A 23539-nucleotide genomic window follows, 5' to 3' on the forward strand; every position below is an offset into this window, starting at 1 on the left:
TGGGGAGACTGATGGGGTCACAAAACTCTTAGTCCCATATGTCCTCGTCTTCCAGTTCCCACCATCTAATGCTTTAAGCCTGCCGTGCCACACAAAGACCCTTTTCACAATGCTTTACTATCAGTGCAGGTCAAACTACTGCAATCGGATCCCTTTACTCAAATAAAAGACCTTTAATACTGTCAAAACTCTCTTTTTACTACAATACCTTTATTTAATATAAAACCAGAGCAACTGCGATATTTGATTTTCTTGAAAAATGAATTTCCATTCTGTCCTCATGTTCATGAGTCACATTGCTTTCTATTTTAATGTCAACAATTTAATATATTCAGAGCTGCAGCTATCTTTTTTTAATTAATTCCAATTCATTGTTTAGTCTATGAATGTAAAGAAAAAGTAGTGAAAGAAATACCAATCTCCTTTCAGAGCCCAAGTGACATCCTCAAGTGTCTTCTTTTGTTTGACCAAAAGTCCAAAACCCAAAGATGTTCATTTTACAGTTATATATTATATATATATATACAAATTTTCTCTTTTGAGAAGCTTGGCTTTCCTCTCCACTTTTGTTGCTTGAAAAATGACTAAAGCAAATAATCAATTATGAAAATAGTCAACTAATTGACTAATAATTTCCAATCTACATATTTTACACTTGTTCATTTGAGTTCTAACTTGTCTTTTCAGAACAGAAATGATCAAGATCCATGATGGATGGAAGTTGGTTTCAAAACAGAAAAAAAATGTCTGAAGTAAAATTAGTAATTAGAAGTAGTTACATGGATTTTTTTTGTTGTTGGTGTAAAGCCCTCTGGTGGTGGCTGGAGCATCATTAACAACAAGTGAGCTGTCATTTTGAATAAGCCTGGAACAGCACTTGTACAACACAGAATCTAAAGCTGCATCATTTAGACTAAAAAGACATCTGCAAGAGGAAGGATACTTATTTCTGGCTTTTCAGAGTGAGCCAGCACATTCACTGCTCTGTGAGGCCACCACTGCCCTGTAAAAATTAGCATACAGCTGATGTTCTGCCCCGAGGGGTGAAAAGAGCTGGCTAAAGGGCTTTGGTTTTAGGAAAAGGGCCCCGCAGACTGCATTGCTCCACTCCCTCATTGTCCTCTTCATGCAAACTCCATATGTCCCCCTAGCGGCAGGTGTCACAGTATGACCTCTGACCTGGCACGCCACTTTTGTGGGTGACGGTGAAGTTGTATTGTTCACAGCGAGGCAGTTGTCTAGACGTTTGGCAACAGGATAAAAGAAAATAATGAGACGTGTCATAAAGTATTGTACCTATAATGGCAATTATTCTCACTGCTACACACAAGAATATACCCGTGCAAAACACTTTTTGATAGACAGGACTTTGGGCTTTTTATCAGTGTGCTGCCGTTATTATATTTCAATTTGAGGGAGAACTTTGTTAGTAGAATTTAAGTTGTTTGCTAAAGTTGTAGTTAAAGTTGTCTGAAAGGATGAAAAACAAGCAACATGTCATTGTCTTCAGTTTAAAGACTTTAGTCTCAATTACTTTTGACAGACAAAATTGGCAGCCACTTTTGCACTTTTAGGCAGTGATTCCTCAGACTTAAATGAAAAAACAAACAAATCCTGGACCACCAGTTCAATTTTCCTTCCCTAAGCATGACACTAGACATTTGATATCCTAACAATCACAGCATGAACAAAGACTACATACCAGTTTCCTGCTTTTAAAATGAATTAATTTACTAGAGACAAGGAAATAAATTGCTGTACAATTAGGTCATTAAATAACGCTCTATTTATTTAGTTTTAAAATAGTTTCTTGTTGTTCTACAGACATAATTTCAAGGAAGTCAAGGACTTGCAGAAGCAACACAATAACAAATAGTTTTGTTAATTTAAAATACTGACAGTAAAATAAAACAATAAAAACAGAAGAGCAAAGCTAAATTACGGATAATGAGGATTATATCTGACTTGAGGTTAAAGATGTGACCAAACATGCTATGTGCAACCATCGTCGAGCATCACCGCCCTAATCTTCTACCAAACCTCTATCACTAAAAGACATTAGTCTTACTAACATTTCATAATAATCCTAAGGAACAATAGCAAAAATGGATTTTGCAAGCAGAAGTGGCCTGGTAAAAGAACTGTCGCAGTGGTAGCTGTATATAGTGGAAAGAACTGGCCAAAGGAAAAACAAAAATATCACATTAGACTACACTGTATCTTGAGTTTGAAACAGAATTCAAGTCACCTCATTTCACAACACATGCATCGACTTCCAAATGAAAAGATTTTGACTTATAGCAAATTTAAAACAAATAAACTGGAAGCAAATTTCAAATCCAGAAAAAAGAAGAAAAAAAACTGAAAACATAAATTCCATTTAGACTTTGGTTTAGTTCCATATATTTAGGATTTTCCCTTCCCTTCTGTGACCAGCAGAAGTAAAATAATTTGATTATAGAATTCTCAAGCATCACTTAGGAAAGTAGATGCTATTTAATATGAAATAAAATAAAGCTTAAGTGTTAAAAACAGTGGGTGGAATTGGATCATTGATACAAATTTACCAGTGTGGCTGCAGTGCTGCGAGACAAAAATAAGACCACAGGGAAAGAGAGCAAGCAAGCCCTGAGGATCAGGGTATAAACAGTTTAAAAGTTTCTTCTATAAACACCCCCAACACGTGGGTACAAACTCAAAACCACTTATACTTTTTGTTTTTAGTGTGCTAAATTCTCTATATATCTATTATTAAAATATTTATTGTTGAGATAGCAAAATCCGCTGCATTGTAAGGTAAAAGAATAAGCTTTATACGATTCTAAAAGAAAATAGTGCACATTTCAAGGCATTCAGGCCATCTTGCTTTGCAGTATTCAATGGAAGATACAGTTGTTATAAAGGGGTCCCCAGAGGTTTAAAGGTGTATGCATCCACTCAGGATAAGCATGCAAACAATAAGTGCACCCAGTCAGCACTGCAGGGTCATACATTCACTGAAAACGACGTCACCTGGGACACCCTGACTCTGTAGCAACACAGCAGACTGTGGCTTCCAACATCTATGTTTTAAAACAAAAGAGAATTTCTATTCAATACAGCACCACCACATAGTAGTGCTGTGGTGGAAATGAGTCAGTGTGTTTGTGTTGTGTCAGAGTCTTGATTTTAACCAGTGGTTTTCTGGTTTGTTTTCATGAAAAAAGGAAAAACGTACAGGAATATGGTAGTATTTCTGAAACGAAAGCTGTAGATTTATATCAAAAGACATTTTGGGAAATATGCTAGATGAGAAGATTGATACCACTCTTATGTCTAGCCATTAAATATGAAGCTACAGCTAGCAGTGGGTTGGCTTAGTTTAGCACAAACACGGGAGACGGGGAAACCGCTAAGCCTCGCTCTGTTCAACTATTTCTAGGCCAAAAACAGTATGGCACAAAGACACCCTAAAAACTGTGAATTGTAATTTTCCCACTTAGTTTTTTTTTTTTAATGTGGATTAAACAAATGAAACATAATTATAATTAATCAGTGAGCTTTAGAGGTGTTGGTCGGAGGATTTTGTTACATGTAGACGGAGCCAAGTTAGCTGTCTCCACCTGTTCCTAGTTGTCGTGCTAAGATAACGGACTGCAATCAATCTTCTTGTCAAACTCTCTGCAAAAAAAGCGAATACAGATATTTCCCAAAATGTCAAACTGTTCCTTTGAGATAAACCAAAACCCTCCCTGACAGCACAAGAGCATTAGGCTATACCTTTGCTGGACAAAGTATAGTGAAGCAAAGCTATCAATGCAGACTGAACTAAATGTAAGACCAGTGGTGAGACTTTTGAAAACAACATTGACCCTAGGCAGGTACAAAGCAAACTTTGTGGTTCACTGTACAACAGAAAGTGTACCAGCTGCTGTGTATGCCTTGACCGCAGGTGACTGCCGATAAAAATGACAAATCTGAAAAATATGCCGTTCAGAATCTGTAATGAAGCAGGTCAACAGCTGTGTTGTGATACTGACCTGCTCTCAAGCAGCAACTTGATGTTTTCACTATACAGCTTGCAAGCACACAACACAAAGTGACAACCTACACCCGTTATCAAGGGGTAACTGAGGTATTAAATAAAAGATAGGATATTGCTATCATTAACAGATAAATCACTCTTACGTAAATTTCCACCTGCACTTGAAGTGCTGTGCCATTTTATTACAACTGAATTCAGCGCTGACAAGCCAAGATCAGGGAATCACGTCAGTAGAATGGCTTTGATACATGATTGTTGAACAGTAAGTTAAAAACAAACGGTGCTCTGGAGCGGGAAGAGTCCACAAGCGGTTACAGGCGAGGCTGCAACTATAGGAGGGATTTCAGTTGTAACATGGAGGCAAGACAAGAGGGATGAGGAGTGAGAGGGAGAAATAAGAAGTCTTCAGTGTACAGGTTGTTTAAAGTAGGTATTTGTGTCCGGCGTCCTCGTCCAGTGTGAGGTCCACCACTTCAGGAGGGGACACCCAGTTGGGCTGAGTCCAGAGCTGTGGTTGAATTGTGCTGTTTAACTGCTCCACTGAGTTGTCCTTCCAGGTGGACAGACTCTTTATCACCCCTCCGCATGGGTGGGTGAATCTGGATTGAAAAACACAAGTTCAAATAAATTTGAAAAGTTAAATTCATTTGTAAAAAATAATAATTAAAGGATAAAGTTTCCCCCACTTTACCGTGCTTTCTCTTGCACTCCGACTATTTCCACCTCACTGTCAGAGGAAGCGATGTTAATCTGGCCCTTGTTGTATTGAGAACTTTCCTTGTGCGACAGCTCTGCCTCCACGTGACCTGAAACAAATAAGAGGAACAGAGTCACGCATTGTGAGGAGGACCAGAGCAGTGGAGAGCTTCAGGCCTTGCTGACACATAAAGACTGCAGCTGCTTTGACACAGACAAGAAAAAAAATAATGATGAATCTGACACTTGTGTTCGAAAAGCTGACTGGATAGCATGGAGCCACACATTGGACAGAACTTTAATTGTGGACCTTTTATATTCATGTTTTGACAATGCCGGCTAGTCAGTCATAAAAGGTCAATTCTTTTGTCTTGAAGCAAGGCAGCGAGAGTTTTTTTTTTTTATAGCACCCAATGCAAGCAAGTGGTGTGTGGTTAGGGATGAAGGCAGTAGTACTTCAAAGGCGTCTTGCTGAGATTATTAAGACCGTTTCCCCAACAAAGCACTTTGCACCCATGCTTCTAAATCTTCACTGAGAGGAGTGGAAATTATCAGTTTGGATTCAGAGGGTTTGTAACTGACCTGAGATAGAGCACAGAGCTTTTATACACCCAGAGTGAGCTGCCATATCCTGGCCTCTGTGTGTTTTTAGCTCATGCTTTATCACCGTGGGCCGGACTGTCTCCACACTCATACTCTCCTGGTTAGAATCAGTGTCTGAAATATCATAGTGACCCACTACTGGAAGCCCGTCTGCAGAAAACAAAGAAAACACTTCATTATTCAAATCATGCTTTGCAATCATAGGACTGTTTGGAACAGAGACTGGACACTGCATCCATAGTCCTGCTAACTGCAGCGTCTACAATGCACAAAAGTAAACACACGCTATTTTCCAAAATGCAAAAGGTTTACATCAACAGTGACATTAAACATTTTGGCTCATCCAATCTGACAGCACTAGTTCGGCTGTAAAACATGAATAACAAAAAAGCGTCCCACTGTGAATAAGGTTATCATCACTATCCAAATTTACACTAGTGAGGCTTTTATATTATAAGAGTAAATAAATAATCCTTTAGTGTTTTTTTTTCTCTCCATTTATTGCTTTTAAAATAACAGCCATTCACATAAAAACTACACTAGAATACAGACATTACAAAACACTTCAAAATGATCTTACTCGGTGAATAAAATGTAGTGGGATAATAACAGCCAAACAACAGAAGAATAACTATGGGAGCGCAGGAATACGTATCTTTGTTCTACCCTGTCAGAAGGAGTCCCTGGGTGAGACACACACACACTGCTATCATCGTGTCCGTGGGTGTGTGTGAGGGGGTTTGTCTGGACAGCATGTACTATGAGAGAACACTTCCTATGAATAGCTGATTGGGTTGAAATAGGCAGGTACTAGAGTTACCAGAGAAATCGAGGATTTGCCAATATAAAGGCCATGTATTGGAGATAGAAAAAAGGACTAATGTAAACCAGGATAGTCTCTTTGGTAAACAATGGACTGTCCTTAGTGTTGGTTTTAATGCACACCGTTTGTGATTGTATGCACAAGGCTCATTCTACCATGTCGACAAAACAGATGATTTAAAGGTAATTTCAGTTTTAACAAATGCAAGACAGCAGCTGTTGGATCCATTTAAACCAAATGTACGTAATTATGCACCATGAACCAAAAACACCAATATTCACACAACTGGAAACAAAACCATTAGGCCAAGAGAAAACAACTAAATAGATAAAATGTTCTGTCAGTCACCATGTATCAGCATAAGCAAAGGTATACCTTGCACACATGCTGCTGATGAAAACTAATTTGGCCTTGCACATTCTAAATACTAATATAACCACATGCAAACAGGTGGGGAAACAATGCCTCCAGCTTTACCTTTTGTAAAACCTAACAGACATAGGGCTACATATACACATACAGAAAATGTAACACTTTTTTTTGAACATCCTAACTATAAATATGATTAGGCCAAAGATTCCTTCATCAATGTATTTGATGGTTAGATAGTGTTAGCAGTGTTAGGAACTGTGACACTATGGCCATCTACATCAGTAAAAGTAGTTTGAGGAGAGGGTTGCGGTGGAGTGTTTCCGCCGAAAAGACCACAGGATCTGAACCAGAGAAGGCCACTTGATCACTCAGATCAGTTAGTTCTTAGGAAATCAGTAAACATTGCCATGCATCATACTGCAGCTGGATAACAGCTGTATATGTTTTAGTTTGACGCCTGGGTTTTCAGGTTAAAATCATGCTGCGGAACACGCAGCACCTTGTGGAGCACAGGCCAAGCTGGCAGCAGAGTGCACATAAAAAACTAACTAGGCAAATATTATACGAGTGAAAATTTGAGGCTCTTGACATTGCAGCTAATAGCCACAACATAGGAACCCATGCCTTATCTGATGTCCATATACATAGGCTACTAAAAATAAACATTGGGAGTCAGAACTCCCTCACTAGTTTCTTGTTACTGCACAAAGGCAGCAATAGCAGCAAATGTAACAGAAACGCAAACATTACAAAATGTAAACACATCTAATCTAATAACGTCATAGGATTTTAAAAAGCAAGAAATTGTGTGGGTTAGTATAGTGTTTATATTTAGAGGCAAATTTATAATGTTATGTAAATGTTTAATTTGCTAGTAAAGCTATACCACCAAAATAAAGGTTGTCACAAGAATTTAAAAGTCCTGAACCATTTACAAGCAAAGTGCAAACATAGTTCAGGAGAAAGAAGGGTAATGTAGAGTGTTGAACCCAATTTCTAAAGAAATAGTACTATGATGCTCTAGCAATCATTCCTAGTGTGAAGTCAGAATGACAAGGCACATGCTATTAAGCAGCAGCACCCCACCCAGCACTGTCATGACGGCTGCCCAGGTGCTGTAAGAATGACATGATCAGCTTCTTTGTGTGTGTGTGTGTGTGTGTGTGTGTGTGTGTGTGTGTGTGTGTGTGTGTGTGTGTTACACAAAAAACAAACAAGCGAGACGATAAGCAATACAATAAGTGCCCTGACTCAACAGTCTATTGTGAAATGCCGTGTGTCACAGATGCTGCAGAAATCAAACAGGTGAGTTGAATTATTCTGAATGTCGAATCTCACAGTGATTCAGTGCCGATGCACTGACTGGGCCTCAGGTCTGCACAGAGTCAAGTTCAAATGACCAGCTCGGGCCCAGCTGCTGTTGATGGTGTATCCCTTTAGTGACCTCGCATCATTCACCTATTAATACCCATTGCCATGCTTTCTGCATCAAGTAGTTCCACTCTTGGTAAGATCAAAGTATGAAACAGCGAGGAGTGGTGTAGAAGTGAAATCTAAACATTCAAGAGACCAGGATCTGGAACACCTAGATTTCCATTCTGAGTTACCACTTCAGGTAGGGCGTTGTTGTTGTTGTTGTTGTTGTTGTTAGGGGTGGAGGTGAGACTGTTGTTCTCTCGTGCCAACATGTAGGCAGCCATAGTCTCTGAAGACTCTGACGATGGCAAAAAGGAACTGGGTGGGGACGGGCGTCCCCCACGGGATGGATGCTGCTGCCCGTCTACGGCATCACTTGAGCGCTTGGACGAATCGTTGTCCGAGTCGAGGTGTGCAAGCTTTTCCATCCAGATGCGGAAGCGCTCCTCAGTCTGGCGCTGCATCACAGCAAATCGCGTCATGGCCTCCTCCAGAACACTGCCGATGCCGTTCCTGTCCCACGAACTGGTGTCCAGCAGCCCATGAATCTGGGCGCCCACTCTGGATCTCTCCGATGCACGTCTGAAGCCAGCTTTAAAGACATTGAGGCCAAGCCATAAGAAAATACAGTAGCACTTTCATGCTTCGGAGGTGGACTTTTGTATTAAAGAGAAAATGACAGTTTGTTTTTGGTTACGTGCAGATCGACTCTTTCATGCTGATGGACTACATCATGCAGTTGAAGCACTCAAATCTGTGTGCGGGATGTAAAAATGGTTGAAAACATTTCATGTAGTACGGATCCCTAAAGGGAGATAACTGGATGTCTCAGGAGACTGATTCAGTTACCATGGTTTTTAAAATGTGTTAACTGGAGAGACTGAGGTAAAAACACCCATTTAAGGCAAACTCATTACAAACCTTTGATGAAGGGCATATGTTTTCTTCTAAAACTTCAATCATCTTCGTAAAATATGCAGTAGGGTTAGTTTCAGCCAAAACAGACACCTTGTACAATCGCTCTATAGTGCTTCTGAACAAAAAAACTAAGACTGGATAAACTAATTCCACTCTGAAAACACACTAAGTGACCTTAACAATAATTTGTCAAACAAAAACCTTGACAAACCACCAGCTAAATTCTGAATTTACCGGGAAAGATCAACTGCCTACCAAAACCAACCCAACAGGTTATGTTCCTAGGAAATGCAATCACAGTGAAAATATCAGCCTAAAGTAAATAAAGTGACAGCAGCAGGCCTGTGAATACCACCCAGCCAGTTGCTACTCGTGGAGAACTCAACTCACCCAAGAGATTTCTACATTTATTTAAGAAACATTAGCTAAGGGAAGAATCAAAGGGCCAATGTGCAGACAATACTGTCAGTGTTTATTTGTATTAGACACTTCTGTGCCTTAGTCTAATTTTGTAGCTTAAAGCCATCCTTAGTAAGAGCTGTATATGCATTTTTATTTTATAGTCGATGACCCAAGAGTTATGTGACATGTCAAAGGTGCCACAGAAGCCATTATAGAGAAGAGAACCACCTGTCACCTTCTATCAGAACACCAAAGCTGAACAGTAACTGTACAATAAATGGTAACTGAACAGTGTGATCGTGCACCATTCATTGTCTATTTACAGCAAACGCTGATATAGAGCAAATGGCTCACTTGTTGATTTGCAGAGCTCACAATATAGGTTAGATTAACGCAACTCCGTTTACATCATTCCATGAGTTGAAGAATGTCCACTAGACTTCCACAGCATGCAAATGATGAGACAAAGTTCTAACAAAACATATATTGTTTTACTACAAGTGACTGAGCATAGGCCCTCCTACACACACACACACACACACACACACACACACACACACACAGTCTAAGTATCTAAAAGCAGGGTGACTGAAGAGAGATGAGTGAGAAAAATAAAAGAAAGTGATTGATAAAACAAACAAACAAAGCAGTGCTTGTACTGAGCTGATATTGCAAAGGCTTTGTATAACCCTATTACATGTTCTTACTATATGTGGCATGTGAAAAATATGGTTTGGGTTGCCTGAAAATTTTAAGTCATGCAGGCTCCCTCTTATTGTCAAGTGTTTGACTCTGATGGCTAGTCATCTTCGATTGTCATGTTCTTCTATCACTATGTGATACAGTGTTTTACATGGGGTATCTAAGGGGCTGCTACTGTTACCCTGTACTACCACACAGTGATAGTAGTACTGTGCTATAAGCATGTGTTGTGAACACTGGATGTTACCTGAAATATCTGTCTTGATTGTCTTGCTACCTCCTGAGGTGTCATCATCCTCGTCCTCAGAGGAGCTGGTGCTGGAGTCACACGTGAGCTCGCTGTCACTCGTACTGCTGTCCTGCAGCAGGTTGTACTTCTTCCGTGCTGCTGCCTCCCGTTTTTGCCTCAGCAAACGTATTCGCTCCTTGTGTTTCTGGCTCCGGTGACCTTTCACTTTTGCCAGCTTGCCATTGGTTTGTTTTTCCTGCCCTCCTGCTGCTACCAAGGTGGGCTGGCACCGGTTTTTCTTTGCAGCCATTGCATTAGGTGGCATCTCGCTCTCTGAACGTGACCGCCGAGATTTCCTCCCCCCTGTAGCCGTAGCAGATGATTGCCTTCCTGCTGCCTGTCCAGGATCATTTGCAGCTTCCATGGTGCCCTCTCCATCTTTTCCCTTAGGAGGAGCAGCACCTTCTTCCCCTGAGGAGAGTGTGTCTGAGTCAGCAAGGTGGCCACTAGATGAGGGGGAGAGCATGCAGGGGTTTGAGGAGTCACTCTCATAGACATGACAAGATACTGGCTTGTCACTTCCTGTAGAGGCATGCTGGGACTCTGGGGAGTCTCGGCGGAGCTCCTTCATCAGGCATGGCATGGAGAGGAGACTCTGCTCACCCTCTGTATTCAAGGGGCTGTCTGCCTCCTTTGGTGGTGAGCTGGTACTGGTGGTGGTCTCCGTTTTCAGATGCTCATCCTGCTCTCCCTGGACAGAGCATGTGGCTGATTGTGCTTCATCAAGGCACTCTGGGGGGCACTCAGCATCCACAAATTCTTCTGCCTTGTCTGAGTCAGCCATCTTCATGCTAGTTGAGCCCAGAGCCCAAAGGTCCATCAAACATGGACCAATGTGCCTGGACAGGAGCTCACCTGCTGGAAGAAAAACGCATCACTAATTCCAGTATAGTCTTAATCTGTGCAATATGCTGTATGTCTGATAGCATAGGCAATTTATAAGGGCATTATTAAATATAATGGGCATTCAGAATTTTATCACAATGGCCCAAAAATGTAATATTTCTTTTGAAACAACAGTTATACATATATACACACACACACACACACACATATACATATATATACACATACACACACACACACAATATATATACATATTCAAGCCATTTCCCTCCTTTACCAACCTGCATACAACGTTTTAAACGTATTCTGTGCATTTTATACTGGGTTAACATGTTGCATTACTACGAACTGTTCACATACAAAAAACAAAAAATAATCTCATTAAATTGCATGCAACAATTTGGCCAGAAATTTCCATTAGCGATATTACTGGTAAGTAATTAACGTTGGTTAGCTTCTAAGAGTTACTTTTATTTTGATTGGTATTCTACTTTTACGTCTCAAACAGCCTGATAATGATTCCATTTATTTCTGTTAAACCCCCTCAGCCACATTAAACCAAGTGTGTGTACTATGAGACATTTATTAGTAAATGATGTAATGACTTTAGTTAGTTGTGTCTGTGGCTAGCTAAGGCTAACACAGGCTTGGATCCAGGCACTACTTATAGCTGCGTAGTGAAGCTAAACTCGACCATAACCTTACACTCTGCAAACTTGGCGAGAAGACGACAAGTCACGGCAAATGTTCAGGTTGCAGGGCAGCTGCCTAGCACGATCCTATAAATGGAAGCAGTATCTAGCCACCCAGAGGCGTAACAAGCAGAATAATGTCAGCAGCTAACGGCTAACGTTAGCTCAGTCAATGAGTCAAAGCGGTAACGTTAACGTTAGCCAACTTAGCTAGCATTTAAAATCGGCCGCGCTAGTTACAACTTACCTCGGCGTTAGTTATATTCTTCTTTTCCCAGTGTCAGACTTTTCAACATCTTCGGTTATCTGTAGCCTCTTTGATTTACGATGCATAAACAATGTACTGCTAATTATACTTTACTTCTTTACAACTTGGAAGAATTTGAACGTGTTTTGGCGCAGTGCGCTCGCACCTTTGCGAGCCCTGTTAGCCGTTAGCAGTTAGCTGTGTGTTTATTTTAAAATGTCTCCATCAGCCGTCTGTCTTTCACAAAGCTACATGCGCCACTTCCGGGCATTTTCCCCTGGTCGAGCGCCTCCGTGGGCCGGATATTAAAACTACAGGATGGGAAAATACCATGGAAAATACCGCAGAACATGCATGGACAGCAGGGGGGTTGTAGACAGGGGACAGCAGTTAATATAATACATGCATGGGATAAAGTAGCGGAAGAGTGCTGCTGGGTGTGGAGCGGAGCGATTTAATTCATTCTCTTTGTTGGGTTTTCACAGGCGGCGATTAAATGAATTCCCTATGAGAAAACCGGCATGGAGTCCGGATGTATTAGCTATATTAACGGTATACACGCTATATTTAAAAATCCTTGCAAATGAAAAGAACGTGATTTACTTATAGCCTATGATAGGCCTATCACAGCGATGGTGAAAAGTATATTTCACTCAAGCACAGTGACCTACACTACAACTCTGAGGTACTTTACTTGAGTATGTAAATGTCATGCTACTACTTCTACTCCACAATCTTTCAGATGTAACTACTATACTTTTTACTCCACTAATGTATAGACAGCAATGTATTGTATGTAAAATTCAATGAGTAAGACAAAAAAACATTATTCGGAAAAAACCAAGGTAATATTGACAAATTGTCTAGCTAGATCGCAATCACCCCGATGGCACCCATACTTATAAAAATGGGTTTCTACCATGAACAATAGCTAATCTATATTTTGGTGCAACATTAATTAAATTTCAAGCAATGTTATATGCAAGGTGCCCTGAACCTGGGTCATAATTATATAACTAAAGCTAGTTATACCTATACATATTTTATTGAAATGTATTAATGAGTAAGCATGCAATGTAATAAACACAAAAGCAAGTAAATACTTACTTAATTGTTTTATAATTTTGATTAAATTCATTGAACGTATAAAATAGAGTAGGCAGTTTTAAAATAATAATACGTATCAATTTCTTTGGATACTACGTTATATTTCATTGGTTGTTTTTCTTGAATTGTCTCCTTATATATTTAGGGTAGCATATTTCAATCTTTTATCTCATTATTTAATGTGGTATCAACGTATTCATCCGTTACTCGTCAATATTTCTGTCCGTTACTGTCTATTTCTTAACATAATTATGAAAAAGGAGAAAAATAAGTATGGTAGTTTATTTTTAAGTACTTCCGGGTAGCTGTGACCTTTCTACAAATTTGTTGCCGTGTCCGCCATCCTTCTCTCTCCGAAACTGGAGCAGGACATACCCTGCAGGACATCATGCTGTCAGTACGCGTCGCAGCGGCTCTGACCCGAAGTCTTCCTCGACAGGCTGGATTTGTAAGCAACTCTAACGTCTTATGTGTTTAGATTTGTGTCGATTTCCTTTACAAAACTCCGAATTTATTCAAATAAAAAGTTATGGCGGTGTTGCGCATACACACGTTTGCACCGGAGGACACCGGGCCCTTCACTTTGCTAGTTCCCAGTCCCACTGTTATCTTTTGATGCTGACAGACTGCAACAAGCCGCCACTATCTAGTACAGTAATTATTAAGCGTGACTAGACGATAAAAGTAAACTCTGAGCTATGTGTTAATGTGTTGTCAATGAATATGACTAAGCTAAAGTGCAGTAATGACGAATGTAATTCGTTATTGAAGGTCAGGTTTGTCACTCTTTAGCTTTCATTGTTCATGCTAGCTTTCATTGCAAATACATTTGCCCTGCTAAACTATGCATAGGCTAGCTGTTTATGTATATGGCGTGACATTAGCTGGATATTCTACTGTTCTTGCTAGTAACTGTTATTGGTGAGGACTGTCCTACGACCCTCCAGACTGTATGACCTGGGGCCCTTCTCCAATATTTTGGAACAAGCCCTAGTCCTGTTGTAGAAGGTTTATGAATGTGCTAATATAGAGCTGCAATTGTCATTTAGAATTAAATGTTTCTGGAAATGGCTCATATCAATTCAGTGTTTGAATTAATCCCAGTAATTTAATATTACATTTGCGTAACAGACATTAATATTAATACCTGGCGAGGTTTGAACACCCAGAAAGTTGTTCTCAATATCACTAGTTGCGTCCTGAAGGTTTTTCCAAAATCCTAAGTCTCTTGTAACAATCTCGATGAAAAGATATTCTGTCGGCTACACAATAAAACGATTTATAATTGTGCAGCTCTAACTGTTCTCTAAGTTGCAGCTCCTGTCCAGATAGGCGGTAATGACATATGTCCTAAATATTAATGTACTGTTCTCTATAAAAAATATGAAATAAAAGAAGTAGCATCAATACAGACTGATGATGATGATAATAATATTTGTAAATGTTGGTTCATATTGTGTTTATTAAGCGAAAACGTATCAAAACTAGTTTCTATGTTTGTTTAGAACAGGAAACCATTAAAAACATTTTTCAAACGTCACTGTTTTTAAACAGTACTGAGTGTACTGGTAAAACATTACAATTGCCATTACAATTAGGTAAGCTTTCTTAGCACCATGACAAAGTTATTGCAGGGCTGCTATTAGATTGCATTTGGGTGTACCCAATATATTAGTGACTGATATTATATTTGATTTTGCTGATTTTTGAAAAATGCTACACCTTTCGGTGTGTATAAAATTGATTTGTGTACTCGTTCCCGTTGTTTTAAAGGTATCCAAGAACGTTGCCGCAGCATGTGTAGGAGTCAAGAATCTACACACCACACGTCCATGGCTGCAGAAAACGGGTCAGTGTTTCAGGAACCCTGTTTTGGACTACTACTACTAGAACATTAAATAATTGGTATCCAACAGTGTTTCCAAAGTTGTTAATTAGTGTACCTTACATACATTAAAGGCACAGCCGAGGTATCGTCCATTCTGGAGCAAAAGATCATGGGAGCTGACACCAGTGCTAACTTGGAGGAGACTGGGCGTGTGCTGTCCATCGGTGATGGTATTGCCAGAGTGCACGGTCTGAGGAACGTGCAGGCTGAGGAGATGGTGGAGTTCTCCTCTGGTCTGAAGGTAAGACTAATGATGTAATCCTTAAGGCCGTTTTATGGTTCTAAGCAGGCTCCACGCAGAGCTTGAGAGAGAGAGAGAGAGAGAGAGAGAGAGAGAGGCGCGCGCGCGCTTCGGAGCTAGTACCAACTCTAGAGTAATAGTGTGAGAGAAACAAAGTGTCTCCCCTGTGTTTTCTGACCAAGGTGGGAAATCTGTAGCAGGAAAAGTTAACCCTCTCCTTGATTTCATGTTGTTTATGGAGAAGGAGAACCAGGAAATGAGTAAGGGGAAATGCAACGCTACCAAGCCACAGCCGAGCGATGTGCGTCGCTGCGACGTGTAGTCACATTTTTCGAGAGGTGCATGTCAGGCTACAGCGTAGGGTCCGGCGTAGACGCGGAGGGGTCTGCGGGGGTATACCGTCGATTCTACGCAGAAGCATAAAAAGGCCTTTAGACGCGAACCTTTCACTGAATGGGTTGATGCTACAGCTTGAATGTTTTAGAAGATTGCATTCACCCAACCAGCCTCTAAATTATATGTAGTCAGAGGTAATTGGCAAACAGCAATTCTCACTACTTTCTTGAAAACTAATGTCAATGGTCCCTTAAGTACATAGCCACTGCTACTTTGTCACTGGTTGCAATGTGTAGTACCCATGTGTAAATATACTGCGTAAAAGACTGTTCCTAGAATACAGAAGTATGTCCATTACTGCAAAAACAATAATTTATCAAATCGTTACATGTTCATAGAATAATTAGGGCAACATATTATTTACTTGCACTGGTTTTAATTATGTACTTGTAATATGGCTAAACTAAAGGGAAACATGGTAGTAAATTAATTTTCTTCTCTTATCCAGGGCATGTCTCTGAACTTGGAGCCCGACAATGTTGGCGTTGTTGTGTTTGGTAACGACAAGCTGATCAAGGAAGGCGACATTGTCAAGAGAACAGGTGCTATTGTAGATGTGCCTGTTGGTGAAGAGCTCCTGGGCCGTGTCGTTGATGCTCTGGGAAATGCTATCGATGGAAAGGTGGATGATGATGATAAACTGTATTTCTATCACACAATTAATACATAAAATGCAACACAAAGTGCTTTACATAAAAGCAATTAATCATGTTTACAAGATAACACTACTAGTTTCACCAGTTGATAGCAGTCTGGATTTTTTTGTTCCACTATTTTCCCCACAGGGTCCCTTGGGCTCCAAAATCCGCAGGCGTGTTGGCCTTAAAGCCCCTGGTATCATCCCCCGTATCTCTGTGAGGGAGCCAATGCAGACTGGCATCAAAGCCGTGGACAGTTTGGTCCCCATCGGTCGTGGACAGCGTGAGCTCATCATTGGAGACAGGCAGACTGGGTAAGAGGACTCTGCTCAAAGTGAATACTTAAACACATGGCAGCATTTGATGTTATTCCGGCTGCCATTGAAATACTGTTGCAGCAGTGGAAGTGCTAACACTGATAAGGGATGGGACACATAATCACTATTGCAATATATTATGATTATAGCTTATTGCAATATGTTTATTTTTTAAAGATTATTTTTTGGGCATTTGTAGGCCTTTATTGACAGGACAGCTGAATAAATGAAAGGGGGGAGAGAGAGGGGGAATGGCATGCAGCAAAGGGCCACAGGTCGAACCTGGGTCCGCTGTGTCGAGGAGTAAACCTCTATGTATGGGCACCCGCTCTACCAACTGAGCTATCCAGACGCCCTTCAGTATGTTTTTTTATAACCATTAGTTGTTCTGTCCTGGTGGATCAGCCCTTTGTCAGTTCGTGGCTGCTTTAAATTTAAATATTAACACATGAACACAAGATGGGGATTGATTTGTGTACAACATGGATCTGTTTGTCGGTGAATCCACGGTGCTTAGTATCAACATTTCTGTTGTAGCAAAACCGCAATTGCCATCGACACAATCATCAACCAGAAGCGCTTTAACGAAGGAACTGACGAGAAGAAGAAGCTGTATTGCATCTATGTCGCCATCGGCCAGAAGAGATCCACTGTGGCTCAGCTGGTAAAGAGGCTGACTGATGCCGACGCCATGAAGTACACCATTGTGGTGTCTGCTACTGCCTCTGATGCTGCTCCACTGCAGTACCTGGCTCCCTACTCAGGCTGTTCCATGGGAGAGTACTTCAGAGACAACGGCAAGCACGCCCTGATCATCTATGACGATCTGTCCAAGCAGGTGAGTTTTATTTAATCTGATTGTTGGAGGGGATGTTTATACAGAGAAAACCAGCTGCTGTAAATCATTTTATTTTAACTAACTTTAGTTAGCAGATAAACAACAACCTTGTGTGTTTTCTTTCTGCAGGCTGTCGCCTACCGTCAGATGTCCCTGCTGCTCCGCCGTCCCCCTGGTCGTGAGGCTTACCCAGGAGACGTCTTCTACTTGCATTCCCGTCTGCTGGAGAGAGCTGCTAAGATGAACGACAACTTTGGCGGTGGCTCCCTCACAGCCCTTCCTGTTATCGAGACACAGGCTGGTGACGTGTCGGCCTACATTCCAACTAATGTCATCTCCATCACAGACGGACAAGTGAGCGCGTGACTCGTTGACCTGCTTCGTCCCAATTGAACTCCTGAACCCAGTTATTAATGCTGTTTTCTCACTCAGATCTTCTTGGAGACTGAGCTGTTCTACAAAGGTATTCGACCAGCCATCAACGTCGGACTGTCTGTGTCACGTGTCGGATCTGCTGCCCAGACCAAGGCCATGAAGCAGGTTAGCCTCCCTTGTAATCACCCATCTCCTAGCTTATTTCACAGTGAATGTCTTTGATTCTGACATGTTGATCTCGGTCCTTCACTAGGTGGCTGGTACCATGAAGCTGGAGCTGGCCCAGTACCGTGAGGTGGCTGCCTTCGCTCAGTTTGGTTCTGATCTGGATGCTGCCACTCAGCAGCTGCTGAACCGTGGTGTTCGTCTAACTGAGCTCCTTAAACAGGGACAGTACTGTGAGTATTTACATTCAGTATTAAATGTTCCTTAGTAGGCTTCTTTCAGAAAATGTATCCATTCTACAGTTGTCTTATGTACTGTGACTGTATGCATTTATGTTTCAGGTCCAATGGCTATTGAAGAACAGGTAACAGTAATTTATGCTGGTGTGAGGGGACACCTGGACAAAATGGAGCCTAGCAAGATCACCAGGTTCGAGAAGGCCTTCCTGCAGCACGTTCTGAGCCAGCACCAAGACCTGCTGGCAGCTATCAGGTAAGTTAAAGAGCTTCTGGACAACAGCATTCAGACTTGCATTATACTGTAATGTATGTATGCATTTTGTAACCAATCTTTTTGATTGCAGGTCTGATGGCCAAATCTCTGAGGCATCCGATGCTAAACTCAAACAAACTGTGTTGAATTTCCTCTCCAGCTTTGAGTAAAGTGATGCAGTTTGATCTGGTTCTTTTCCTGTGCAACCTCTGTTATACTTTCTATGAACTTAAAAAAGTGGCACTTGTTCTTTAATGTACAGATATCTCTTAACAGAGAATAAAGTATTCCAACTAGTTGACTTGATCATCTCTTTTTGTGTTTGGAGCACTGTTGGGTTCCTTTCTGATATACCTTGATGCAGCACTATTATATTGTCTCTTGCCACAATTTGCAGTTCCTACTGATCACATAACAATAAAAATACTGAATTCAGAGTGTGCGCAGCTGACAGCTGGTTACTTTATTCTCATTTGTCTAGAAATAGAAGTGAAAAATTAGTGAGTGGCTCACTGGGGCTTTACCAATTGATTTACGTAATGGACTGAAACGTATGGAATGACTGCAATAGTACATGAAGGTAGAGGTGACAAGCTTTTGTGTCATTATACTTGGCCTATCCCACTTGGCCACTTTGAGTGAGGAACAATGTTAGAGTAGCAATTAGGGCAGACAATCTTAAAACCAGCAATTCAACTACAATTTCAAAGTGACTCACCCTTTTTAAATGTGTTTTGAAAGTTCTTGTAGCCCCACTCTCCATCTTCTCCGGAGGTTGCTGTAGTTGATGTTGCTTTTATGGCTCAAAACTCTTCAAGTTCCACTTTGTAAATTGTGATGGTCAACAAATCAAGGCAAGGTAATTTTATTTATATAGCACATTTCAGCAACAGGGCAATTCAAAGTGCTTTACATAAAACAAACAAATGTAATGGAGAATAAAAGTCACAGTGCAGTATAAGAAATTAAAGAAAGGCTACATCAAAAAGAAAAGTCTTCAGCCTTGATTTAAAAGAACTTAGAGTTGCAGCGGACCTGCAGTTTTCTGGGAGTTTGTTCCAGATTTGCGGAGCATAAAAACTGAACGCTGCTTCCCCCTGTTTAGTTCGGACTCGGGACAGATAGCAGACCTGTCCCAGACGACCTGAGAGATCTTGGTGGTTCGTAGTGCATGAGCAGATCAGAAATATATTTTGGCCCTAAACCGTTTAGTGATTTATAAACCAGCAGAAGTATTTTGAAATCAACTCTTTGAGGCACAGGAAGCCAGTGTAAAGACATAAGAACTGGAGTGATGTGATCCACTTTCTTGGTCTTAGTGAGGACACGAGCAGCAGTGTTCTGAATCAGCTGCAGCTGTCTGATTTTTTTAGGGAGACCTGTAAAGACACCGTTACAATAGTCGAGTCTACTGAAGACAAAAGCATGGACATGTTTTTCCAAATCCTGGTGAGACATAAGTTCTTTAACCCTTGATATATTCTTAAGGTGATAATAGGCTGACTTTGTTATTGTCTTAATGTGGCTGTTAAAATTCAGGTCTGAGTCCAGGACTACACCAAGATTTCTGGCTTTGTCTATTGTTTTTAACATTGTTGTTTGAAGCTGAGCGCTGACTTTCAATCTTTCCTCTTTTGCTCCAAAAACAACCACCTCAGTTTTTTTTCTCTCATTTAATTTAAGAAAGTTTTGGCACATCCAGTCGTTATCAAAGGAATTGTCCTAGTCTACTGTTATTTTTTGTCAAGCATTAAATCAGGTTATTTCTCTTAATATCACACAATGTAGTACAAGCCTACAGTAAATGGTCAGTATCAACAGTTCTATCTATTTGCATCTTTGTCTGTTCATACAGGGTAAAAATGTAATGCGAAGGGCAAAATCCACCAAACAATAAAACTACAGGGCCCTCTGCTGGTGAGTCAAGAAAAAAAAAAAAAATCAAAAACCATCTTAAGATGTATTGATTAACTACAGGCCAGTACCAACAGGCAGTTTTAACCTAGTAATATTGCCCCATAAATGTTTTTTTTTTTTCTTCCTATTTTTGTAGTTTGTAGTAGCATTGACACTTGAGTCTGGTGATTTGCATTATTTAATTGGAAAGATAATCCAGAAGCATTTAATTCTAAATTAGTCTTTATTACTCAGAATGAATCAAAACATTTAAATCAAAAGCAGTTAATATAATATATGTGAATGTTTATGAAATCCAGAACTGGCTGAACCGCCCTGTGAACATTAAATAGTGACTAAATTAGATTAATATAAGTGAAGAAGTGCATAATAACTATTTCATAATATAAGTGAAGGTGCATGGTAAATATTTCACAGTTTGAACAAATTCAGTGGCAGATTGCATTGCTAATAGAAAAAGTGTCATTTAAACTAGTGATTATAAGTGAGACAAACTAAATAAATGAAGACTAAAACATGTATAGATTTAAATAAAATAAATAAAAAATAAATAAACATTAAAACTACTGATCACACCGACAGCTGAAACATATTACACCCAGTAGTGTTTGGTGTGCACCGCAGGTCTGTGGTGTTTATGTTTGTTTATATTATTCTGTTTAACATAGCATGGGTCATAATAATCCCACTCCAGGGCTGAAGCCAGAACACCGTTGGACAAACTGTCACTGTCTCCTGACAGAATCCGCAGGGAAACACCTGAAACGAAATCGTGAATATTCCAGAACTTTAATTTTAAGATCCCCGTGTTTTAAGTCATAAAAAAACTGTGGAAAAGTGCAGCTACATACTACATGGGCGTACTTAAGTAGATCTGTTTTTCTTGATTAATAAAGTGTGATAACAAACATGAAAAAGTGCATGATGTCTAGCATGTGGACATTTACATATTTATTTGCAATAAAGAAGCAGATTAAAATGATTTACAGATGTCTAATTCAACATTAAAATATACTATTTATGATATATATATATATCATAAATAGGGCCTGTAAATGACATTAAGCTTGATCTTAACTTGCGCTCAATGCTCACATTGTTATCTACAAACTAACACATTACTCATAACTTTTTTTTATTACTCTTTTATTATAAAAGTAGTATTATACTGTAACTTTACATATGACTCTTTTTGAAGTAGTAATTTGTTAAACAAGCTTTCCATTAAACCAGAAAACAAGATTTTATTAAGAAAGCAAGATAATTTATGTTCCTCACTGGTGTCATTCTGTGTAATCAAGATAATAAAACAGCACCCTTTTACTTAACATGAAAGCATTTCTCCAAGCAAGATAAGGTTTTTTTCTTTATACTGTTCAACCAATCTACTTGTTTTTGATGCAGCAGTAGCAGTAGTTATTAATGACTGCCATATTGATTACAGTGCAGCGGAAGGAGAGTTTACCTGCACTTGCACCAAAGTCGCTGTCCAGTCCAGGACCCACTGCAGATGTGTTCAGGCAGGACACCTCTGAAGGCAGGTTGGTGTAGTCACACTCCATGTCCACTTTGTCAAACACAAGCACTGCAACACGTGGGTTCACATCTGTCAGCCTCTCGTAAGTACTGCTCCGACGCAGATTACCCACATGTTCTGTCTCATGCTGTGTACAAAAGAAAAAATAAAGACCTCACACTTCGTATTAGCATTAAGTTTATGCTTTATACTGGAGGTTAGATCTTGATATATTTTTTTAAGTAATAATGAACGCATTTCCTGCTCGCTACTCTTTACTGCTGATCTGCAAAACATAATATTGATTTAAGCTGCAAGTTAATGAAAACAGGTTTTACTTTTCCTATTAGTTTGGAATAAACTGAATAAGCAGGGTAGGGTAGTAAGTAGAGCAGTGACAGCCAACACCAGACTTCCAGGGGCCCTTCAAAATCCCAACATCACAGTGTGGCAGTTGGTTTGTGGTAATTTTATGAACTCTAACTGTGTTTGGTAATACAGGAATATGCAGCAAATGCAAATATAAACTGACATAATAAGGCCCGAAAGGTGGGTTCTGCTCTTATTAGCTGATCTTAAGGGCCCAATGTCAAAATTTAGTTGTAAGACCTTCACTATCTCACTTCATATTTAATCAAATTAAAACACAGGAAAACAGGCCATATATTATTCTAGGACAATTGTAGACAATATACGTAGAGCAAGAGAAACAAGGGTTGATAGGGGCCCAGCAGCTAATTTTTGCCCCTGCGCCCCCAAGCAGGATAATCCGGCCATGTTATTTGAGTATAATTACTAGAATTTGGCACGAGTGGCCTAAAGCATTGTCAAAATGGGCATTTTTTTGTTTGCCTATATGGTAGCATAACATGTATGTTTAGGCCTTATTTCCTGCAGAATGCTTGAATGATGTTCACCAATTAGTCAATATCCACTTCTTAATAATAACTTCACAATGACCCTGGACTCATTAGGCCTCTTCCTGGTCAGTTTTAAATATTGACACCCACAGTTGACCACTCACCGTTGGAGAATTTGGCGGAACAAGGTTCACTCTGGTTTCAGCCTCTGAATCACTGGACTGTGGTAAAACCGGTGCGCTTTTACACCATCGCGCGTTACTGTATGCCCGTGAGCCAGAGGGCAGTTCGAGTCTTGTGCTGAAAGCAGCCGCAGAGGAGGTGGCCCGGATGGTGCTCGGCGCCCTCAAGGACCCTGAGCCGGTGGCACCATCTGGCCTCAGGAGCCGGATCCTGTGATCCACCCCGGCCCTCTCCCTGGATGAAGCCCTGGAAGAGGTGACAGGATGGGGCAGGATAGGCTCCGATAGAGACATATAAGCTCTCCTCTCGTCCTGCAGCGAAGAAAAGCCCATGTCGGATACTCGTCTGACTCTTTGCAAGGTGGACTGCAAAAGCATCTCCTCTGCGTCCTCTCGCTTCTGTCGGGTCTTCTTTGACAGGATCAATAACTTGTAACCCAGGAACAGGCAATTCAGCAGAAGCAGAATGACCACAAAGGGTATGAGCAAAAGGACGACTAAAGTCAAATTTGTCACAGGGTAACCTTCAGTCAGATATGATGGTGTGGTCTGACTTATCTGCGACATTTCATTCCAG

General features: G+C 40.4%; 3 protein-coding genes across 6 annotated transcripts; 1 reads left to right on the forward strand and 2 right to left on the reverse strand.

Annotated features, from left to right (window-relative positions):
* Positions 1 to 1768: 1768 nt before the first annotated feature.
* ark2n (arkadia (rnf111) N-terminal like PKA signaling regulator 2n) lies at positions 1769 to 12335 on the reverse strand. 4 transcript variants are annotated; one of them, XM_078272131.1, is made up of 5 exons: positions 12031 to 12290; positions 10204 to 11100; positions 5303 to 5473; positions 4716 to 4830; positions 1769 to 4623 (listed from the first exon to the last, which is right to left on the reverse strand). In XM_078272131.1, exons 2-5 carry the CDS (start codon positions 11063 to 11065, stop codon positions 4446 to 4448), a joined length of 1326 nt encoding a protein of 441 aa, XP_078128257.1. In that variant the 5' UTR covers positions 11066 to 11100; positions 12031 to 12290; the 3' UTR covers positions 1769 to 4445. The 4 variants fall into 4 exon arrangements, with proteins under 4 accessions (XP_078128257.1, XP_078128255.1, XP_078128259.1 ...); XM_078272129.1 differs by having other exon boundaries at positions 10204 to 11103; XM_078272133.1 differs by lacking the exon at positions 5303 to 5473 and having other exon boundaries at positions 10204 to 11103; positions 12031 to 12288.
* Positions 12336 to 13468: 1133 nt separating this feature from the next.
* On the forward strand, positions 13469 to 18788 carry atp5fa1 (ATP synthase F1 subunit alpha). Its single transcript, XM_078272128.1, has 11 exons — positions 13469 to 13585; positions 14911 to 14986; positions 15097 to 15266; positions 16111 to 16284; positions 16448 to 16614; positions 17155 to 17455; positions 17585 to 17809; positions 17888 to 17995; positions 18084 to 18228; positions 18337 to 18487; positions 18579 to 18788. Exons 1-11 carry the CDS (start codon positions 13526 to 13528, stop codon positions 18655 to 18657), a joined length of 1656 nt encoding a protein of 551 aa, XP_078128254.1. The 5' UTR covers positions 13469 to 13525; the 3' UTR covers positions 18658 to 18788.
* A 2208-nt stretch (positions 18789 to 20996) lies between these two features.
* Positions 20997 to 23529, reverse strand: hwa (huluwa). Its single transcript, XM_078271402.1, has 3 exons — positions 22945 to 23529; positions 21870 to 22068; positions 20997 to 21163 (listed from the first exon to the last, which is right to left on the reverse strand). Exons 1-3 carry the CDS (start codon positions 23527 to 23529, stop codon positions 20997 to 20999), a joined length of 951 nt encoding a protein of 316 aa, XP_078127528.1.
* Positions 23530 to 23539: the final 10 nt, after the last annotated feature.

The sequence above is a fragment of the Sander vitreus genome, chromosome 16 (genome assembly GCF_031162955.1).
Source record: "Sander vitreus isolate 19-12246 chromosome 16, sanVit1, whole genome shotgun sequence".
Classification (NCBI taxonomy): Eukaryota; Metazoa; Chordata; class Actinopteri; order Perciformes; family Percidae; genus Sander; species Sander vitreus.